General features: G+C 37.7%; 2 protein-coding genes across 4 annotated transcripts in view; one reads left to right on the top strand and one right to left on the bottom strand.

Annotated features, from left to right (window-relative positions):
• The window catches only part of LOC138056700 (coiled-coil domain-containing protein 77-like), a 3,957-nt gene extending 525 nt beyond the window's left edge, over positions 1–3,432 (top strand). The window contains exons 2-4 of the mRNA XM_068902557.1: positions 1–160; positions 810–1,534; positions 1,981–3,432. The exon at positions 1–160 is cut by the window's left edge and continues 177 nt beyond it. Of these exons, the coding sequence (XP_068758658.1) occupies positions 1–160; positions 810–1,534; positions 1,981–2,133 (1,038 nt within the window). The 3' untranslated portion in view covers positions 2,134–3,432. The remainder of the gene's footprint in view (positions 161–809; positions 1,535–1,980) is intronic.
• Positions 3,334–21,041, bottom strand: LOC138056699 (IQ motif and SEC7 domain-containing protein 1-like). Of its 3 annotated transcripts, none has more exons than XM_068902555.1 (18): positions 20,674–21,041; positions 18,060–18,976; positions 17,295–17,460; positions 14,099–14,260; positions 13,376–13,457; positions 13,252–13,284; positions 12,669–12,831; positions 12,436–12,500; positions 12,090–12,173; positions 11,698–11,817; positions 11,475–11,583; positions 11,237–11,280; positions 9,578–9,655; positions 9,110–9,137; positions 8,541–8,756; positions 7,871–7,935; positions 7,175–7,292; positions 3,334–6,173 (listed from the first exon to the last, which is right to left on the bottom strand). In XM_068902555.1, exons 1-18 carry the CDS (start codon positions 20,922–20,924, stop codon positions 6,166–6,168), a joined length of 2,709 nt encoding a protein of 902 aa, XP_068758656.1. In that variant the 5' UTR covers positions 20,925–21,041; the 3' UTR covers positions 3,334–6,165. The 3 variants fall into 3 exon arrangements, with proteins under 3 accessions (XP_068758656.1, XP_068758657.1, XP_068758655.1); XM_068902556.1 differs by lacking the exon at positions 7,175–7,292 and having other exon boundaries at positions 18,060–18,813; positions 18,898–18,976; XM_068902554.1 differs by lacking the exon at positions 7,175–7,292.
• Between the last annotated feature and the right edge of the window lie 841 nt (positions 21,042–21,882).

Here is a 21,882-nt window from a genome sequence, read left to right as displayed (position 1 = left end):
CTGAGTCTCTCAAAAACAACAGCACCAGAAATAACTTATTTTCACCATCAGCCACCTGCAAAGGCCATTGTTAGTCAGCATCATCACCCAAGTGACAGTGAGGGCAGATCTGGCAGGAGGCGGCCTCTCACTGGACGTGGACCGGGAGGACACAAGAGAGGTAAACAACAAGGGGGCCTACTCTACAGCTTTTATGTTCATCCCAACCTTCAAAGAAGGATTCGGTCGTTTGTCATGCCAGATACTCTGAAGTTATGCATTTGAAGGAATTTTTTTGTTTTTTTGCTTACCTAGGAAACTCTTGAGGATTTCATCTCTAAAATGTTCTTGGAGGGGTCAGGGGAAGGGACAGGTTACAATTTTGTAAAACCCTAGAGGGGGGTTACACCTTTGTTCTTGGCAAACCTGCATCATGGCTACCATTTCTGGTACCTTCCTGAAGAATCCAGTACTTTAGAAAACTATTAAAAACCCTACATAGAAGATCCATTCATCAAAGTCCTCTCAAAAATTACAAGAGTCTTGTGTCACCTTTCTAGTGTACTGCATTTCCCCCGCACCCAAAAATAACTGTGTGCATTAGCAGCAATAAGAATAATATTACTGATGGCACTAAACCTGTTAGAGAAGATTTGTGGCTTCAGGAAGAGTTTCTTTTGCATGTCTTAAAAACTGGGGTCTATGCTTCGAGTATACCCATATATTATGTGGTTGAAAATCTTTCTTGTGTGCACCTTATTAACCTGCATCTCTTAATAGGATGGCAGAAGATTTTATTTACTTTTTTTTTTCTTCACTTTTACTTGAAGACTCCACAGGTAATATCCGACCAGCAAAGAGCATAGCTGAAAATAGTGAAGATAACAACCAAAGTCTACTACTTCAGATCGAGTCACTACAAGCTCAACTAGAAGAACAAACTAAGCTTGCAAAGGAGCAGGTGGATGGTTTGTTAGAGGATCGACGAGTGCACATGGAAGAACAACAAGCACAAAGGGAGAGAGACTCAGACAAGATTAAAATGATGCAGGAGAAGCTAAAGAAAACACAAGATCTCCTTTATGACAGCACAAAGGATTTTCTTGAACTCAAATATGAGATCAGAGCAAATGAAAGGCATTGGATGGTGGACAAGGATAGACTTGTCCAAGAAATTGAGCACTTGCGAGAACAGCTGGAATTGTCAGATGCTAGTGTATTGGAAGTATCAGGTGAAGTTTTGGACCCTCGTCAGGCCCAGCTTACGGCTGTTCAGTCTCTCAGACATCAACTTGAACAGTCACAAAAACTTGCAGAAATGTATAGAGAACAATGCATTGGTCTGGAGGATGAGCTGGCCAGGATAAGAGAGCGAACTGATGTTAGTGAGGACATTTTTAAGGAGCGGACAGAGAAAATGAGTAAAAGACTGGCTCTTATGAATTCAAGATATGAAAACTTGGAAAAAAGGAGAGCTCTAGAGGTGGAAGGTTTCAAAACTGACATTAAAATGCTCAGAGATAAGCTCAAGAATGTTGAGAAACAACTTTTTAAGGTAAGAAAGTTCCTGATCATTGGCAAGATTGTAGTTACCTCCAGTTTGCTGCCAACTGAGTTGAAATGTTATTCTTGCAGTCTTGCTTTCATTGTGGATGAGGCACGAAAAATGTCAAAATGAAATATAAGCCCCAGCATAGAAGGCATCTCCCCTGTACTAGTAATGGTGGTACAATAGGCCATTTCCGAGTTCAATTCTGCCTCCTCTTCAAAGCGAGTCTACGTGCGAAGTTTTTGTGATGGTAATTAGTTCTACTTTACATATGAATGAAAACTAATTTTCATAACAAAAACTTCGCACTTAGACTCGCTTTGAAGATGAGGAAGGCCAGAACTCGGAAATGGCCTATTGTAGACTGTCCCAAGTCAACTGCATGGAAGTCATTGACCGATACAAGTCAGAGGGCTTCATTTCAATATATTTAGTTTCTTGTTTGTTTAAAGGTGACTGTTACAATGGGAGATAATTATGACGAAGAGGTGCTGAGGAATGTGCGCAAAACTGCAGGAAGATCAAAGAAACTTGTGGGCGAACTCCACAGTTTAAAAGCAAAGATTTACTCTTTAGAAAATGACGTCAGGCATATGGGTTCTTAATGTTCTTGTATTAATTCTGTTTTATAGTTTAGACCTACATATCCAAACATTTTTATAGTTAGGATAAGGCTTTTTTATTGCCACCTTAAAAACTGATAACAATAATTTTATTACCAAAATGAGGATTTCATGTTCACTTTTGTACTGTAAAATAAAGTTGCAAACTTTCAACTAAGACAATAACTTAATATCCCCATTAACCAACTGACTCCTGAGACTGGCACTTAATATATTTTACTGTCTAACGCCAGATGATTTTACTTGTCCATGGGGGGGCATCCTATGGCATTTGAGCTGTGAATGGGTTAAAGTACCTATCACCTCAACACGCATTTCCAATTTATTTATTTATTTATTCTCCAAAATCGTCCCAAATACATCATATTGTCTTCAGAACCTTTTGATTGAAATTTCACTTTTTTATCAGCTTTGAAAGACGGAAAAAGTGGTCATACTTTAATCAATAACCAAGCAATGAAAAGGAATGGGTTTTCAGTACCGCGTTGATGTGAGAAGACTGCTTTGTATTGAAGTAGTTCTTTGAAAACAGCAATGCAAGTTGATTTGTGACGTCAAACCCATTCCCCTTCATTCCTCGGTTATGGATCAAAGTATGACAACTATAAAACAGTGAAATTTCAATCAAAAGGTTCTAAAAGAAACACTATGTATTTGGGACATTTCATAGAATAAATTAAGTGGAAAAGTGTGTTGAGGTGATAGGCACTTCATAACAATGTGATCAATATCGTTCAGAAGATTTAGAGCCAATGAAATAGCTTGAACTGGGTTTATATGACTATAATGATAATGATACTATCAATAATTGGAGCAAACTCCTCAAAAGTCAAGAAGTGATACATAATGGGGTAATTCCCAAGTAATCATTCCAAAGCCTCTGAATAATCCAGTGTGGAGTTTCAAAAAACAGATGTCTTTGAATGCATGCATCAGGATGAAAACAATAATTATTATTGTTATCATAAAAACCAGACAGGTGAAAGATATCATACTGTACATGTGTTTTTCCAGACATCTGAACGGGCTCATAAAATTCAGGACTAGATTCCAAAGTCTTGAAGTTATTATTTTCTTTTGGGCTATGATCAAGAAAGAAGAATATTAATGTTGTAGACTTGAAAATTTCACAAGCCTTGTGACTGTTCTTGCTAGCTACACATACATATCAAACATTCAATAATAATTCAAAGCCTTTTATTGAGTGTTGTAACCCTTATTATTTCTTTTTATTCATTTAATGTAATAAACCATGGAAATGCAGAATGTCTGCTTCAAAATGAATGTTGCTCCTTCCTGATTATGTTACCAAAGGTGAGCCCAATTATTTATGTACAAATTTAAAATAGCGCATCCATGCAAAAATAGATTTCTACTGATGCAAAATTTCTATTTCTTCATCCTTCCTTTTCAATAATCTAATTTGACATTGATAAATTTAATCTACCTGTGTAAAATAAATGAATTCTGTTCCTTTAAACAGTCAAAGGAATGTTTGAGAAGTGACTGTAATGATTGAAATGACTGATATTAGGTTTGTTTTTTTGTGCTGAGAGTTAAAATTACACAGTTGTGACCATTATGAAATCAGTCTGTGTCCCAGACACTCTGTGAAATGTGCAAAATCCAAAAACAGCGACAGTCTAAGTTCTCTCTTCAGCAGCGATACTTTTTCTTTGCAACACTTACAGCTGTCATTCCACACACAATTTCACAAAAGCAGACCTATTTTCAGAAGCTGTTGTGAACATTAATGTCTTAAAATGGACTTAAAGGGAGATATAATCCATAGAATGCCTTTTTTCAGAAATATATATTGGATTGTTTCGGTCACTGTTTTCACTGAAACCGGGGCCACCTAGATAATTTACATTAACACTAGAGTCACTAGAGCATCACCGTTCAACGAACAAGTTGCAATTTCATTGTTTTGTATTGGACATCTGAAAATGTTGGAATCTATTGTTTCAGCTCTGCCTTCCGAATGGTTTTCATTATCTGGGTGGGCCCGGTTTCAGTGAATGCACTACAATCAGTGCTACGGTGTATTTTAATCCCAAATACTTGAAGTCATCCAAAAAATATGAACAAAATTCAAGCAGTATATAATAGATTTTTTATATCTCCATTATCTGAGGAAGGCTATAATTTTGTCTTATTTCAACTAAGCTTGTGATAACCATTATCAACTCCACTGTATGGCTAGGCTCGATTTGCGCCACTCATACAGGAGTGAGCGCTGGCTCATTTCCCGAAACAGCAGCTGGTAATCAAACCCACTGTATGGCAAAAGATTAGGAAATTCTTGTTATTGTGACAACTGTTTGTGCAAGATCAAAGTCTGCAAAATAATTACTAAAGAACTTAGACTGAGAGCAGTCCCTTCCTAAATCATTCGAGCGGCCCGCTTTTCTGAGGCAGTTGTGTTTTGTCATGCAAACAAATAAAAAACACGACTGCCTCAGAAAAGCGGGCTGCTTGACTGATTTATGAAGGGACTGCTCACAGTCGATAAAGAACTATACATGCCATACTTAAGTGCTAAAGAATTTCATGCCATATGGAGTCACCTTAAATACTTCCTTCAAAACTACTTGCAGTGTGTACCAAAGATGATAATGACGTGTAACGTGTATACTAGAAAATATCACAAGACACTACCATTCAATACTACAGAGCCTTATGGAAAAAGCCAGTCACTTTCATATCAAGGCCTTCTAACTGAGCATCTTTAATCATACTCTTCCTTGGCTACTAAATGTGTTACATGCATCATCTAAACAACAATATTATTGTGACCACCAACAGTATTTAAAGGGCCACTGTCATGCTAAATTTGCTGTTTTTATGTCAAAACTGGGTAAAAATCTAAGTTAGCATTTAAGCTCACACGTGCAACATTAGCTAACATTCTTGACATCCAACGGACTAGATATGCATTGTATTTATGGCACAAAGTTCTATTCTTATTTAATTTTTGGTGATTTTCTGAAGACGTCGTCTCCAAACTTGAAAAAACTAGCCAGTTTTTTCAAGTTTCAATCCATTTCCATCCTCTCCATCCTTGGCCGTAAACAACAAAGAATAGCTTCAGTGCATTTCAGTGGTTATTGGTAACAACCCTACATCATCATTTTTTGGTCTTCATTGATGCAAAGACGTCGCTTAGGGTTTTGAAGTTTGCCTAAAATAGCGTGACACTGCACCTTTAAGCAGATGACACAGTTCAACATCTTAAAACATGTTGTTGCTCAACAAATGTTGAAAAATGTTGCACAGATGTGTTGAACAGAATAGAGCTGGTCTCCATTTTCGTTCAACAACATTCAATGTATGGAATGATATATTTCAACGTGACATGGCACACTGTTCAACATTTGTTGATCGACAAAAGTTGAACCGTGTGTTACCAGCTTAACAATGATGATACTGATAATTTCATGGCATGTATAATGAGAACCAAGTCATGGATAAGTATGTTCAGTATTTTAAATGCAAATTATTGATGATCATACTAATACAGTAACAATGTTAATGTTATGGTTGTTGACAGGGAAGAACATAACAAAAAGCTGTATGAATAATCATTAGTTATAATCCTGCCATGTAAAATGATAATCTTGCACCCTTATTCCCAAATCTGCTACATGAACCTCAGAACAAATAAAATACTAAATTCAAAGGGAAATTATAAATAAGAAAGGGCTGATTTGTGATATGAATGCAAAGAAAGTTATCATAAAGAGCACGTCATTTTGGAATGAAGTACACAAAAACAAGAAAGGAGTAACCCTTCAAATTGAGATAATGACTTGTTTGAAATTGACACATCGGGATCATTGTCCTCATGGAGTTGCGACCATTCTCTCTGTTGGAACAGCAATTGGGCTCAATTTTGGTGAAGATCGTCTTGGCAAGGTCTTAGAACTGTGCCTCTGCGGCCATTTTATTCCAAATAATCCTTTTCGCGTAAGAGGTGTATGTAGCCTTTGAAAATGTTCCGAGATTGTTTGATCAGAATCCTAAAGAGACATAAAACAAAATAAATTACGTCAGTTGTAATGACTTTCAAGATGCAAAAAACCCCAGCACCATGTGGATTAAATAACTTCAAAAGTTGCAAAGAGGCCTAAAAAATCCAGGCTTCTACGAGACATACATGTAAATTAACCCAAGATCACGGGATTGTGTTGCATACAGCTGGTTACGTGGCAGGCGCTCGATTAGCCATCAGAGGGTGGTTTTTAGAGCTAGGAGTCTAATGAGGTCCACCTGAGCATAGATCATTGCTCTGCCAACTAAGCTATAAGGTCATATGGAAGCAGCAAGTGGATATTACAGATCTTATTCCCCATCACTGAACATGACTTGCATATGTTTGTATAATATCCTGTAGGAGGTGAATGTGTAGAGGAAGCGATAAAAAACAATATATTTGAACTGTATCACTCAGTTTGTTCATTGATAATCTGTAGAATTGAAGTGTATAACTGTTCATAAAGTGATGGAAAGGAATACAAAATTAATTACTGGAAGGAGTGAAACTCATTTCTGCCATAATTTTAAACTGTTACCAGTTTTTTAACCTGAAAAATTGGCATTAAAAAAATAATAAAAACAGTAAGCTAAAAAACAGTACCCAGAATTCTGCAATATTTCAACTGTAATCAAAATGGAACCTCATTGATAAAATGCCAAAGGGGAAATTTCCAAAAAGTGTGGAAGTGACAACCTCTGCTATCTGTATATAAATGACAATCATCATAACACATTTCCAAGGCAGTTTTGATCTCCTGCCAATGAAGCACGATGTCAACTTAGGAACGTGAAAAAGCATTGATTAATTAGGTATTAGTAAAAAGCTGGAAATAAAACCTTGATGTAAGTTGGGGAATACGTTACAGGAGCTGAACTCCTAACTCGCTCTGGGAAAGATGATCATAAAAACAAGCCTCACATTAAAAACTCATTTCATAGTTAGATTACTGTTCTATGCGGCATCATAGCTGCCAGGCATACTCACTGACAGAAAGAAGAATTCTAGACTTGCTGTGTTTGGATTCTGCTTTTTTGTGTTTTCCTTTATCCCTTTTAAACTTGCCTCCATGTTTTTCAACCTTTCCAGGAACTCCATTTACAAGCTGTGTTTGCGTTAAAGGGTTGTTAAAAGGTTAGACATGTTAGGCATTCAAAATCACAGTTGTACTATTTCCTTCCAAAGTAGATTCTTTAATTAGTACAAATTAAGGTTTAGCACATCTGATGTACATGTAAAAATACTAGAGAGAAAGAGAGAAGGATAAATAATTGTTGAACAAAAGACTTTCGTTTAATTTAGATGTTTTTGTTAGTTTTGTGTGAAAAGTTTCTTCACCTATACTTTTATTGGTGCCTAGGCTTTTCCATTCATTCAATAGTACCTACCGGTAGTTTTCCTTTGCAAGCTTTCAACCATGTTTCCATGTGCATGCTTTCCAAAACCTCGTTTGGTACATGCACATGAATGTAATTTGTTTTTGTCACCTTTTTTCGTTCTAAAGCTACAATAGGATTTTGCATGCGTTTGTGAATGCGAACTGTTCTGTTTTCAGTTAAATTGATACAGTTTAACTTTGAGTGAGAAATTTAAGTTTCAAGTAGAGTTTTGTGTCATATATCGATCTTTGGCATTCTGCCCGGCAAATTGTGTTATATGCTCTTTATAAGTTAGCGGACTCACCCCATCTGTAAAAGCACTGTCCAGTGAGGATATACTACTGCTTTTCTTGAGCTCAGATGTAAATTCTGTTGAAAAATGTGCAACCTTAATGGTTATGGTGTACACATCAGAAAGTCTCATGGCAGATTACAATTATTATATTATTCTTTGTCTGGGGTGAGATAGAACGTCAGAATGTCAGATAGTGACTTGAAGTTTCCCAACATTTGGTACTATACAGACTGACACAAAAGAACAAAACAATGTGTTTCACTTATTCTGTCAAAAATGCAAATAAAAACGGAAAACTGAAACTGTCTTTGAATAGTTCAGATGCAAAACTTTACACCGTCCCTAGCCCCTTTCACCTTACACCACTGCTAATCCTGTCAACAGTATGCAGACAATGCCACATTAACTGTGCTACCAACTGTGACTTGGCTCTTCTAAACCCTGTGCAAACAAGCAAGCCTGCCTTGTAAATCTACCCCCCCCCCCCCCCCCCCCCCCCCTCCTACCAAACTCCAATGAACATAAAATTATTATTATTAAGGAGCTTAAGCATTACTGTAGTTGGGAAAGGGTAACAAGAAATATTTTGCAAAGGTAAGTTATTGAAAGGAAGAACATTCCTCATTCCCTCAGAAACATTTGCACTTACATGTAAGGTTTGGAATAGCACAACACTTACCTCCACCTTCACTTATGTTTAACATTGAGCTTGACAGCTGCTTGGATCCAAACAGACCAGCTGAATTCAGTGACTCTATAGAACTTCCACTGTCAATCAAACTAATGGTGTCATGGGAGGGTTTCTTTATCTTCTTTGGGATTGTAAGTGATGCCCGGCTGAGGTCCATCCCTGATCTGTTGAATCTTGCTCCAAGATGCTTTTGCTTTTCAGTGGCTATTGACAAAAGGTGCTGCAATTATTTTTTATTCTGCTGTTAGAGCAAAATAGTTCTGCTCTTGCTGTAAACCCCATATATCCGTAACTGCGCCTTTATAAAACATGCAGACATGAAGTTCAATATTTCAGTCAGACTGCTTCATTTTTCACTGAGCTGTCAATGTAAACGACTGGATACCAAGGTCAAATCCGACTTTGTGAACGGTTTGGTTCTATTTAATTTGTCACTTCCTTGACAAATTTCATTGATTGCAAACATTAAGTGAAATTTGAACTTCAGAGTATGCTTTTTTTCTGGAAAGTTTATTGAGTTTAGTATTCTCCTGATAAGAGGTGCAAGTGTTACTTACTTATCCTGTCACTTTCCATTTCATTTGTCTGCGAAACAAACACAAAACGCAGTAAGGTTGGAGACACAAAACAACTTGTATTTTCTTCGTTATTAGCAGCAAGTCTGCTTTAAACTCCTGGGGGTCTGTCAAGTGCTAGATGATTTTACTCGTCAACTGGTGTTGTCCTAGGATGCCTGAGGGGTTAATGACATCTAAAATGTTGACTTCAGTTTTCCTGAAAAATCCAAGTACTTTATGTACCAGAACACTTTCATTTCAATTGAGAAAAGAGTATTGCATAGTTGTGGCAAAATTACTGGTCCAGAATCAAAAGTTGCCTCTGTCATTGGTCATGACACCAACAGCAGTGCTCCCTCCATTCATAGGCGAATCACTGAGCTACCTACATGTACAATGACATTTATGAATATTTGAAACTACCATCCTCAGTCTAATAGGAAACAAACTTATGATCATTTTAATAACCTCCTCTACACAGTCCTCAAGTTCTTCAAGGAACACCTTTCTTGTTTGGTCATCCCTTGCATTGAAAAAAGCCAAGACCTGTGAAAATGGAATAATCTTTAAGGGCAATTCATCAATCAAGGAATTTTTGTTCTAAGAAAAGATTGATTAATGAAAGGATGCATTGAATGCTCCTGAGTAGCGTTGTGATGATGCGTTGTGTTTTCTCTGAGTCACCATAAAGAAATTCTTCTTTAACGACGGTGCCTACTATTGTCATTGCCCATACGTTCTGCGCATCTTGAGATATCAGTGATGCTTACCAATACAGGGATATTTTTGCGCGGTTTAAAACTATCCGGAGAAGGTATATCGTAGTAAGTACTCTTGGTATCCAACTTTCTTTTTGGATTTCAATAACACTTGTTAAGATCTACATTTCCTGCATAATCACACAGCGGGGCAAAAATATCTTTAATTAGTAGGCACCGTCCTTAAGGATGTTCGCGCTCATCGCTAATGCACATTTTTTCGTGCATGTCACGCACACGTCATGCATCCCAGCTAAAGGTGCCAACATTTTCCACAAGAATGGAACGTAAAAGCGTGTGGCACCATGGAATAGCTGTGGACCCAGGTCTTCTTGGAAATGTCATGCAATGATGTGACAGTGCAAATATACCATCGCTTTGAGAACTTTGCAGCGATTTTACTCTCTTGAATGCTTGGTGACCCCATTTTTCTTTCCGTAGATCACTTCCTTTTCTGATTTTGTCCATTTTAACAAAAAACAAAAAAATCTGTGCGTGAAAAGTTACAAATATTTCGCCTTTTATGCTCTCGTGAGATGGAAGTTTTCTTTCTTAGACTAATCCAGGTGATCTGGTGAAGTAATTCGGAGGACTGGGGAGAAAAATTTTAACGCCGTATCCCACAACCGCCCTCGGCCTTAGGTGTTGTTTCCAAACTCCCTGCAGTATTGCCATCGCCAAAACTCAACAGATCATTACGTGTCTACCACATTTCCTGTTACTAAATGAACATTCAAGTAGACCCGACAAGATCTAACTTCGCCTCTGCCATGTTGAATTCGAAAATAAGGCCGCGCGCGGTTGTGGGATACGGCGTTAAAATTTTTCTCCCCAGTCCTCCTAGAAACGTCACCAGATCACCTGGATATGTATCATTTTTCAAGGTCTATTTCACCTCAGAAAAAGACATCAGCTGCAAAGGTTAATTTAGTTATATTAGTTATGTTGAATTGAGTATGTTTACCTGATCTAAATTTCACTAACGTAGCTTTTTTTATCACTGACAGTTGTAAGCTAAGATCGTCTTAAAGTAACGCAATCTTCTAAAAGTGCACCTCATGATCTCGAAAACGAGCAGGGTGACCCCCTATTTTTTTTTTTCCTTTTTGGCAAAAGTCGATCATTACCTTTCTGCATGGCAAGTTTTAAAAAAATCTGTACGTGGGAACATTTTGGGCGCAAACATCCTTAAGGTGACTCAGAGAGATAAAATGGACAACTGTAACATCTGAGTGACAACTCTTCTCTGGAGAAGTTCTTTCTTTACTGTTTAAGGCCTAAGTTTAGTTTCATTCTACTACAATTCATGCACAGTATTTGAATTTTTAATATTGAAAATAAGAAGTGTTGGTTTTATCTTCTTACTTACCCGACTATCCAGCTTTGAGTAAACCTGGATTCCAAACTGGTAGTCTGCATGTATTAAAAAAGGGAAACTCATTAGGGATAGAGAAATACATGGTGTATAATTTCTCCAATGAAAAGTTGCAAGTCATATATATATAACCTAAAACCTGGGGAAACATGATAATAACAGAAGGAGAAAGTAATCCAAGAGGGAAAAGCAAGTTACTTTAAGACACCTTTTTGGCTGTTTAAAAACTTACAGTCATTGGAGAATGTGGTAACCTTCAGTCCACACAAGGAGAATGAATGCTTGTAGCTGTAATAGTGAATTCCTTCTCCACGACCAGCTCTGCCACGCTCCTTGCAAGCCTTAAATAGTTCACAGTAAAGCATTTAAGTCCCAAATGGAATGATTCTAAGCAGAAAGGAAGACTTTGAATTCACGTTCACAGTATTTATTGTTAACCTAATCGGGTTACTTACAACTAGCATGTCATTAAAAAGGAAGATGGTCCTTGGGTGTGGTTTTTCTTTCTTGTCCGGATCACGCACATTGTACAAAGGGGTTAACATTCTCAGTTGTCTGTGAAGAGCTGCCAATGTCTTTAACAAAACAAACAAAATATTGTATGGGAACTTAAATCATTTACTCAGTCTTTTACAAATTATTTTAAGTGCAGATCTCAGTAAGAGGAGTAGTGTCAACCATGAAACTTAAGAGGTAAGCTAGGATCAATACCAGAAGGATGATTCCCTCCATTTCCAGAAGTCTGCCATTTTGACCAGGAATGCAGAATACTTGCTACTCAGGCTATTTAAAATCTAGAGCCAAAAAAGGTATCCAGAAAATTAAAGTAGCATCTGCAAATGATTACCGTCCAAGGTGATTTTGTTCCAACAATTTTCTTGCTTAGCTTCGCAACCACGCTAACATGGTCCTTACCAGTGACAAAGGCCTTCTGTTAATAAAAACAAGGATATCTGTAAGCTACAGCAGTCCATGTGAGTAATTCCTTTTCTTTACCAATAACAGCTTCTCGTTGATGTCACTTGTATATTTTACAGGGCTACATACACACGATATTTGAATGACACTGTACTGTGTTTAAATGATGGTGTGTAACTTTACTTTCAATACCATTCTTGATAGAATACCCAGTAAAAATCCTTCCAATATTGAAAATGAAAATAACAAATCCTAATCAAATTACAAATCCAAACCTTTTTTATTCTGCTGTAGATTCCTAGCAGGCTTTCTTCTGGAAAGTCTCCACCATTGTTTGTACCTGACAAGGAAAAAAAAAAACCAATTCCAAGTCAAATTTTAAAGGGCAACATTTTCCTTACCTGCTGCCCACTTGGGCACACTAACCATTGTAATGCAACAACTCTGAAAATAGGAAATGATGTGAGCTAGGACCTTCACAAAAACTTATAATAACTAAATTATGTACCTTTTAAGTTATTGATGAATTGCTCTTCAGTCATGCGCCTTTTGACATTTGGACTGTGCAGGTCAGTATTTAACATCACAATGGCAAACGATAAAATGAGAATAGCATCAACTGCACCCTGCTCTGAGGATGGATTACAGCTCACGTACTGCTCGGCAAACTCCTAGAATCAAGGAGAAGAATGGATTAGGTTGATAATTTGCAACAATTTCTTAAGACGATAATTTCTCTGGAAAAACCTTCTTTCTGCTGTCACTACCAAAGGACACAAAGGTCGTGAACCAATGTATGCTAATCTGCATTAAAGCAATTTTGAACACAGAGAAAGCACACTATTTTTAATGCTGGGTGTTGGTCTTAAGAGTGCAGTAGTAATTGAACCTTCAACCATGACTAAACAATAATCCAGTGCTCTACAAATTCAGCTGAACAATCTGTTCTAGTAATATCTATCATGCATTACGTTTTCCATTCTTAAAATGCTTGACTTGATAATCCAATTACGGGATAGCATATAGCAATGGACACCTTAAAAACTAGACATTTCAATGTAATTAAGCTGAATTTGGTTGATTCAACCCACCTGCATGAGTCGCTCAATTTTTTGGGCTTCACCCTGAAATATTAATAACAAAATTTGCTTTACAAACAAATAGAAAGCAAAGATTTTACCTGTAAAATCTGAAAGGTACAGGTGGATAACTTACGGGCAAAATGAAGCGAGTTTGGAAGAGTCTGAGAGCTTCATCGACTTCCATTCCTGTTAAGTCTAGTGCTTGAACAAAGCACCTAGAATTTGAAGACATGGTTATAAATCTGACCCTAGCAATGCCCTAATTGCACAATTCATTGGTTGAGAGTCAACAGCTGGTCAACAAATCATCCAATATAAAAATCAAAAATGTTTTAACTTGTTGACCCCTGGGAGTAATTAAGACTTCACAGATTTTACTCTAACGCCAGACAATTTCACTTGTCAACGAGATATGTCCAGGTTTGACCCTAATTAGATGCATGCGGATTTCAATAAGCGTCACAGTGTGTCCCCTTGCTCTTCTAGCCAACTTCAACGTCACTTGTGTCTCAGAATACAGACAATGTATGTCACAAAGTGTCCCCCAAATGCTGCTCTTTAAGTGAAGATTAACTGCTGCATTTACCCAAAGCTAAAAATAACGCTAACCTTTACCCTAACCTTATTGTTGAAAATAGGTAGCAAATGCTTAGACTTAGAGAGACACTTTGTGTTGGATGTCAAAATTGGGTGTGCATCTAATTAGGGTCAAACCTGGACATAAGTGTTGTCAACTGGGGCGTCCTAGGGCGTTTGAGGTGTCAATGGCTTAATACACACATCTCCCATCAGATTTGTATCACTGATACAATGGTGGATGGCTTTTTGAAAATTATATGAAAACAACATTACTCACTTCAATACTTCCATGTTAAACTCATTTTGTAGGTTTCCAAGGTACTCTCCGAGTTTCTGTTTGCTGATGCCTTGCTCTGTCAAAAGGAACCTTGCTATCATTTCAGGATCATCCTCCAAGACTTGGTGAGTAACAAGGTAGTTTATTCCTTTTTCTGGCTTTCTGTTTCAGGAAACAAAAATGGAAAAAGAAAAGTAGCATTTCCAGTGTTTGGACCACATTCATGCACCTTTTAACCAACTAACCCACTAGCTTAATAGAAAGAATGAGACAACTATGAAAAAATGACTATAAGAAATGTTGGACACTGACTTATTTGAACGTCAAATAACATTCTCAAAAACTTGGTAAAGACGTTTCGACCGAAAACCTTCGGTCATCCTCAGTCGAAACGTCTTTACCAAGTTTTTTGAGAACGTCGTTTGACGTTAAATAAGTCAGTGTCCAACATTTCTTATAGTCATTACACAAATTCCTGACTGCAATTTCAGCATATTTTGTTTAATTAACTATGAGAAACGTCACAAGCTCACTACCAAAAGGACAACCCTACAGCCTTTGTCTTTAATAACTGAGAAGAGATTGCCCTCTTCTCTTGAGATCTTCAATTTGTTGGAATTCTAGTCTTCTTGGGGAGGGGAGGTAGTCTGGTCCAGAGATCATTGCATTGGTTGTGCCAGGTTTAAGTTCTTGGTAAAGGAAAATGATGTGTAGGCAGCAAAAAAAAGTCGCATGGCTATTTTTTGCAAAAATGAAGGAAATATCATGCACCGAAGTATAAATTAAACTCTCATTTCATACTTAATTAAATAGGGCAGAAAAAGTGCCAGAAAATCAGTGTTTGAAGACAAACTAAAAATTCCTCACACAGCATTTGGGGTAATACAATCATCTATTAGAAAATTTGGAAGCGATATCTTAAACCTGTCAGGACAGGAGGTCCAAGAAGTTGTAATTTCGGCGTCAAAATAACACCCTAGAAAATCGAGCTTAAAGATTTCGTGGAGTTCATGGTCTGCTGAATAACCCCGCACCCTATTTGAAAGCCAATTACATTGAGCCAATCAGTGTTCAGGCATGTGCTTAGGTAGCAGACCACACGTGAACGGTGTCAATTGATACATGATCCTTTCACAAGTGATTGACATGATGCATCAATCATTTTTCGCACACAGATTATTGCAGGAAACAAAGAAAGGGGATTTTAGCTGTTTTAAAAATTTTCAGCTTTTTTTTTTTTCCGGGAAAATATACTTAACAGCCCACTGATTCAAGATTTGCAAAAACAAGAAATTTGAGTCAGACACACAAATTTACCTTTACCAAGATCTTAAATTCACTTCTACCACTGGCTGGATTTTCCAACAAGAATTCTGATTTTGGCAACTTGTTGCTTGTTGCCAGTTGGGGTTCATAACCATTCTTAACCATTTGCATGCAGGAGACTCTCGTCAATAAAGCATAAATAAAGTATAATAAGAACTATTAGTAGTACACCCATCTTCCCAAACGTAAATGATCAATAACCCTACGGGACAATAAAAAAACTTGTATAGAGTTTGCAAAGAGTAGATGTAATAACCAGGAGATGGGTCAATCCCTATAACATGGTTGTGGAGGTAAACACACAGAGTAATTAGCTATACAAGGTGGTCAACAATTAAAGTGCCCCTGTGATAAAAAAATCACTTCCTTTTTTTTCAGATTTGGAAAGTGTGTTTGCTTAACACCTGACTGGCAAAATTTTAAGCTTTGATTTTTATCCAAAGGCCATTTACTTTGGGTGTAAATTTTGGATTTCACGGGCCGCCATTACTTACGTTCAAAACTGACAGATTGGACTTCACAGGGTTGGATCCAGGGAAAAGGGATGTCAAAGGCTCACTAGCTTAAAATTTCAGCATGCGAATGCAGCTTGTTATGCATGCAAAACACAAGTTTAAAAGCCTGAAAGCCCAAAACTCCCGTGCTGCATATTAATAAATTAATAATGCGGCGTACACACCCATTGCATTCTTAAACTAGAGAGCCTTTGACGTCATTTTCTCCCTGATCCAGGGCATGTACTAAAACCAGGAACAGCCTGGAAGTAACCCAAAACCCTCAATTTGGCTAACCCTAGGCCTAAAAACCAACTTAAGGCCTAGCTAGGCCTAGGGTTAGCCAAATTGAGGGTTTTGGGTTACTTCCAGGGTGTTCCGGTCAGTGTTCCGGAGTGTTCCGGTGTTCCTGGTTTTAGTACATGCCCTGATCCAGCTCTCTGAAGATCTTAAAGTTAGCAATGGCGGACCATTAAATAGGAAATTCCATTAACATAAACAGGTGGTTTTTTTTTATCAAGGCTTAAAACTATGGTCGCTTAGTGTTTAGTTACAGTAAGGACACTTGAACCGTGAACACGACATTTTTGTGTACATTTTTTTTTCAACGACTAAGAAATAAAGGCTCTTCTTATGATGTATAGTGTTACATGTATAGCATTTTGTACGTGTAAAAACATTAAATACTCTTGTCAAAAGAATGAGCCCACATTCTATAGTCACTAAAAAATGTACAAACAAATATCAAGTGTTAGGGTTAGGGTTAAAAGTCCAAAGAAAAATATGAATTGATTTTTTGGCCACAGGGGCACTTTAGGGATAAATACATAAGCCAGATATTAATGATACTTTTAGAGGCTGAGAACCTCTCAACGAATTCTAGACAGCTGGCATCAGTATTGTCGGGTACTACAAATGTACTTAATTGAGTTCAGTCCACTGTTCAAGGTTAGAGACTAATCAAAACAAGTCTCCGTTTATTTTCCACAATCTGTTACTTAAATATGTTAGGTCCAGCTTTGGTGCATTTTTAGTCTCTACCCCTCCTATTCTCCCATTTCAACATGAAACTTCCAAATGACTTTCAATATATTTCTAGAATTTCTTGCAATCAAGCAAATTAGATGCACGCCACTACACTACAACTATTGAGCTTCTCTGACACTGTTAACAAATACCATAAGACGTCATCTCTGCACTGACACCAGTAAACCAGAAAGTGCAACCTCATCATGTTCCACTCAACCATGAACCAGTCCACAACACTAAAGACTATACTGTAACAGTAGCTCTCCTCTGCAAAAACACTGTATGCGCTCTTAGGCAGCTAATTGGGTACCTTGCAAAGAACCTGTGAGCCTGTCATTGCTGTGTACCTGTTAAAATGGTTTATACCAATTCTCATCTCTAGCTTCTGTGGTTTGAGTTCAAAATCAGAGTAGATGCTCAATGTGTCATCATCATTGCTTGGTGGTCCTGATGAAGCACAGACACCATCATAACTGTCCACACTGCTCACGTCTCTTCTGCTCATGTCATCGCCTTACAAAAAGCATAACAAAATGTTGTGTAAATCAGGACTAATCACAGATGAGTCATCAGACTTTGGGAAATGATCATCGACAAAAAAACTGTAGTCAAAAAATTAAATTAAAGCCGCGGCTACACGAGCGGTTTTTTGCTCACGCCGGTGATGCAATTTTTTCAAATTTTGTCGAGTCACCAGCGCGCGATGAAAATTGAAGTGCAGCGACCCTTAAACTGGAGACGTGATAGCTGAAAAAATCCCAGAAAAAAAATTCAGAGAAAATGAATGAGTTGAATTTCTCCTGTTTTTTCAGCTGTTGCATTGCCGGTTCAAGGGTGGCTACACTTGCAATTTTCATCGCGCACTGGTGATGTGACAAAATTTGAAAAAATTGCATCACTGGCGCGAGCGAGAAAACACTCGTGTATCCACAGCTTAATTGTCAATAAAGCGTGAAGCACTGAGCCACTACACGTCAAATACATGTAAGTGTGACAAAAATGAAAGTATACTAGAATACTATCTTGATTTTATTAGAATGAGTGGCAAACAAAATTCAGTAATGCAATGGAAACACAAAACAAGAAGGTCTGAACAACAACACCCATCTCACCTGAGTCATCACTCCCATATAAGGAACCATCTTCATCAACAGTTCCTTTCCGCTGTCTTCTGGTTAAATCTCCATTAGGAACTTTCCAACTACCATTGGTATCCCCATGAAATGCTTCTGGTGGAGACCCTACATTATCCACAATCTCAACTTTGACATAGTGTTCTGTTTCATTGGTGACACTAGCAAGCCTCAAGTCTCTCTTTTCATCTCTAGCTTGTGTTTGCTCATTTTCAGAGTCTTTATTTTCAAGTCTAGTGAATATAGAAGTCAGATCTGTCGGCAGATCTTCGCCGGTGTACATCTGCGGTTCTCCTCCACTTTGGTTGTTGATATTATCTATAATAAGAATTGACTTGACTCTTTGATCACCACCAGGTTTCGTTTTAATTCGTAATACTGGTGTAACTTGACTTCCAGCATTTCGGGGTTGAGGGCTCAAAGTCTTTGCTTCAGAATAAGGGTCAGTATTAGTCTTTTTTCTATTCGAGTCATTTCCAGAGTATGTACGCATCCTTTTGAATTGCTTGTCCATCCTGTATTTGCGATAATAGGACTGGATAACTCTGGCTGCCTGGTGAGCTGTCTCTTTTCCTCCATACTGACGCTCAAGGATCCTCACATTTCTGTCTTGAAGGTCAGGACTTAATTCATATTTTCGATTGAATGACTTTTGCCGTGTTATACTGTCATTCCTTTTCACAGGCTTGTAAGTTTCCTTACTTTCAAGTTTGGGTGTCCCTCCTGGAGATTCCTGTGGTGAGTATTGCACAGGATAACCATTCTCTGTAGTCACTGTAATTTCAGGGGACTTCAGATGCTCTGGGGAAAAGTTTACCTCTAGTGTGCTTCCACCTTCTTCACTTAAAGGATTTTCTTTAGATGTAGACATTGAAGGCCCTTCAGAATCTTCATTTCTGTAAAGAAAAAAGTTCATTTTTTACATGTACAAAGGCACACAGTTTTGCTCACGAGATCAGCAGCCATATTGGTTTAATGAAACAGGAACTTTCAAGATAAATCTATTGTTCCTCCAACATAACTACCAATATATTAAGAAAAAAACACTGTGGAGTAAGACCAGTAAGGCTCACTCTAATTCACTCCATCACATCCAGGGCAAGTGGCAAAACTCTTTACCCTGGTACCAGAGGTTTTTCTTGAGCTGCAAGACAGCCATCAAGTGGCAAGGATGAGTCGCTGAGCAGCCAGAAGAGAGAAACCTCTGGTTACCTTGGACTTAAATCTAACTTTCATGAAGACGCCAGGGTCAAGACCTGACCCTCAGGCTCGAATTGGTTGATATTTTTACAAACAATGAAATCAATATGATTGGTTTGTTTGATTGGCAATACCGAGTGGATGTGTGATGGCTAAGTTGCCAATGGTCCCTTTTGTAATTATCAATTTGATGCATTTGAAAGCTGGCATCTGCATGAAAGAGAGATTCAAGTCCAAGGTAACCAGACGTTTTTCTCTTCTCGCCGCTTCATAGCTCTCTCGCGGCTCCTTTCACATTGGGTGATTGGGGGGCCAACACCATTCAGCCTGGTGTCCAAAATTTCGAGCCAACAATGCTAGACTGTTGGCGAAGGAAGTTACTGTGTCTAGCTGGGAAAAGAGAAAAAGTAAGAAAATAAGGAGGAACACAACTTAATTTATAAGAGGAATGCTTTAATTCACCAACAAGTGACGACAAGAGAAATGTTTCAGAGAAAACCATAACACCATTGGTAAGAATATCATTTACAAGGACCTTAATAATAATTATTGGATATGTGATGATACTTGGGAGATTTCATCTTTTGTCTTGCTCATTAAAATGAGTGCATTCAAGCAAGAAAATGTCAACTCTTAAAGAAATTGCCCTCTTCAGTACTGGCACATTGATCTACATTAGAGAAGTTGCCCAAAATCTGTAAATAGCAGGGAGGAAATTAACTAAAATAAAGGTGTATTATTTTTGGCATAACACAAGCAATTGTCTTGATGGTCACACGTGAAGGGGCAAATGATGTTTTGCATTCTATTAAAACAATATTGTTTTTAACAGTTTCATCTAAGGATGAGAAAATTCGATAGACTGAAAAATAACAAAACGAGTCAAATTATGTAATCATTGTCATTAATAAAGGTTAAGTTTATTTAAAGGATATAAAACCATAAGTATTTATTAAGTCACTATTCATGCTATTGTATAAGATAAAAGAGATCATAAGCCACAAACCTTCACCACAAACTTACTACATTTAAAGCGGAGAAGTAATCACGTTAAAGCCAAAAAACAACATGACATCAATCAATAACGAAAATGTGTGACTTTTTACACCCTAAAAATGTTTTCGTCAATAATACGCTTATCATTTAAAAACACGTTAATTTACGAGGAACGCGAAACTTGACGACAGCATAAAATCTGAGTTCAATACCAAAAAAAACAACAATTAGACAAATACCTAAAATTTGAAAAGCGCAACAAAATTAAATTGAAACTCAAAACATGTTAGTTCATGCACAAGGATTGATCCAGTACATGAAAATAATAATATCATTGATTTCCTCGTTAATTAATTAAGTATCTAATTTCAGAAATCAGTGCGCCATCTTTCCTCACCCGTCTCTTTCAACCGCTGCGTTTGACCCATCAGTGTTTATAGAAGTGGAACCATTGTTTCTTTCATTTGCGATCTGGCTGCGAAGTTCTCTTCGTTCCTTATCCAATTCTTTCACAATTTTCTTCAACGTTTCAATTTCTTCTTTCTGCTCTCGTATTATTTTATCTTGCTTCCAAATACAAGCTTTTAAAGTACCAACCAAAGAGTCAACACTTGTCAAAGCTTCTAAAGTTGACTGTAGAGAACTCATCCTGAAAATAAGAGAATGAAAACAAGAAATTGAACTTTCGAACCAGACATCGTACCCATTTGCGGTCCCTCAACTCCCCGCCATTTTGTTTACATCCGTGGGACTTTCGCGGCCGAAATATATCACGTGATCCTTTAATGACCAATCGCAATCTGGACTTCATTGCACGGAGATCAGGAAGTTAACTACGCGAGGAAGGTACGAGCGGGCGCCGGATGGGATGGTTTGAGAATTTTGAGAATAGCATATTCTTTCAGGGTGTGGTAAGTTTACAGCTCTATACGTACATCTCGGTTTGGGCAATCTTTGGGATGTTATGTCGGTGGTGCTTTAGGCATTTCGTATAGGAGCAAATATGCAAAACTAATTCAATAAAAGCCCGGGGGGGGGGGGGGGGGGGGGTACTTTAGGAATTTCTGGGTGGGGATGTGCCGCTGGGACCCTGGAACCCTTAGCCTATACCAGAGCTAGTTTCAGCTGGATTTTGCTACCCTATACTAGAGTAAACTCTCCAAAGCACTCCTATCCTAGAGTAGATGTTTTCCAGAAACTGAGGTCACTAGCACAGTCTAAAGCAAAGCCAAAACAAAACCTTATACCACAATCACTTCTTTCTTAAAAAAGGATTTATTTATACTTGTCCAGTAATGCCAAGCACGTACGTACGCATTATCAAGACAATAAATTGTTTAGTTTTAACCAGTATTAATACCACCGATTTCCATCTGAATCCCGATTTTTGTCAGTTAATAATATCCAGTAGTGTTTTATGATGGTCATCTATCAACGCTGTTGAGGCTGAGCCGTGAAAATGTAAACTTGCCAATTTCATTTCTTTATATTTTTGAGTAGCAAATTATTCCTGGTTTCCTTAGTCTAGATAAAATCTTCAACCAACTGGTCAGATTAATGAAAAATGATACCCTATTCTAGACCCAAACACTCTGATTTATATACC

Source organism: Montipora capricornis, chromosome 7 (genome assembly GCF_036669925.1).
Source record: "Montipora capricornis isolate CH-2021 chromosome 7, ASM3666992v2, whole genome shotgun sequence".
Classification (NCBI taxonomy): Eukaryota; Metazoa; Cnidaria; class Anthozoa; order Scleractinia; family Acroporidae; genus Montipora; species Montipora capricornis.
Note: the sequence above shows the minus strand (reverse complement) of the source record. Positions and strands in the feature narration are given on the sequence as shown.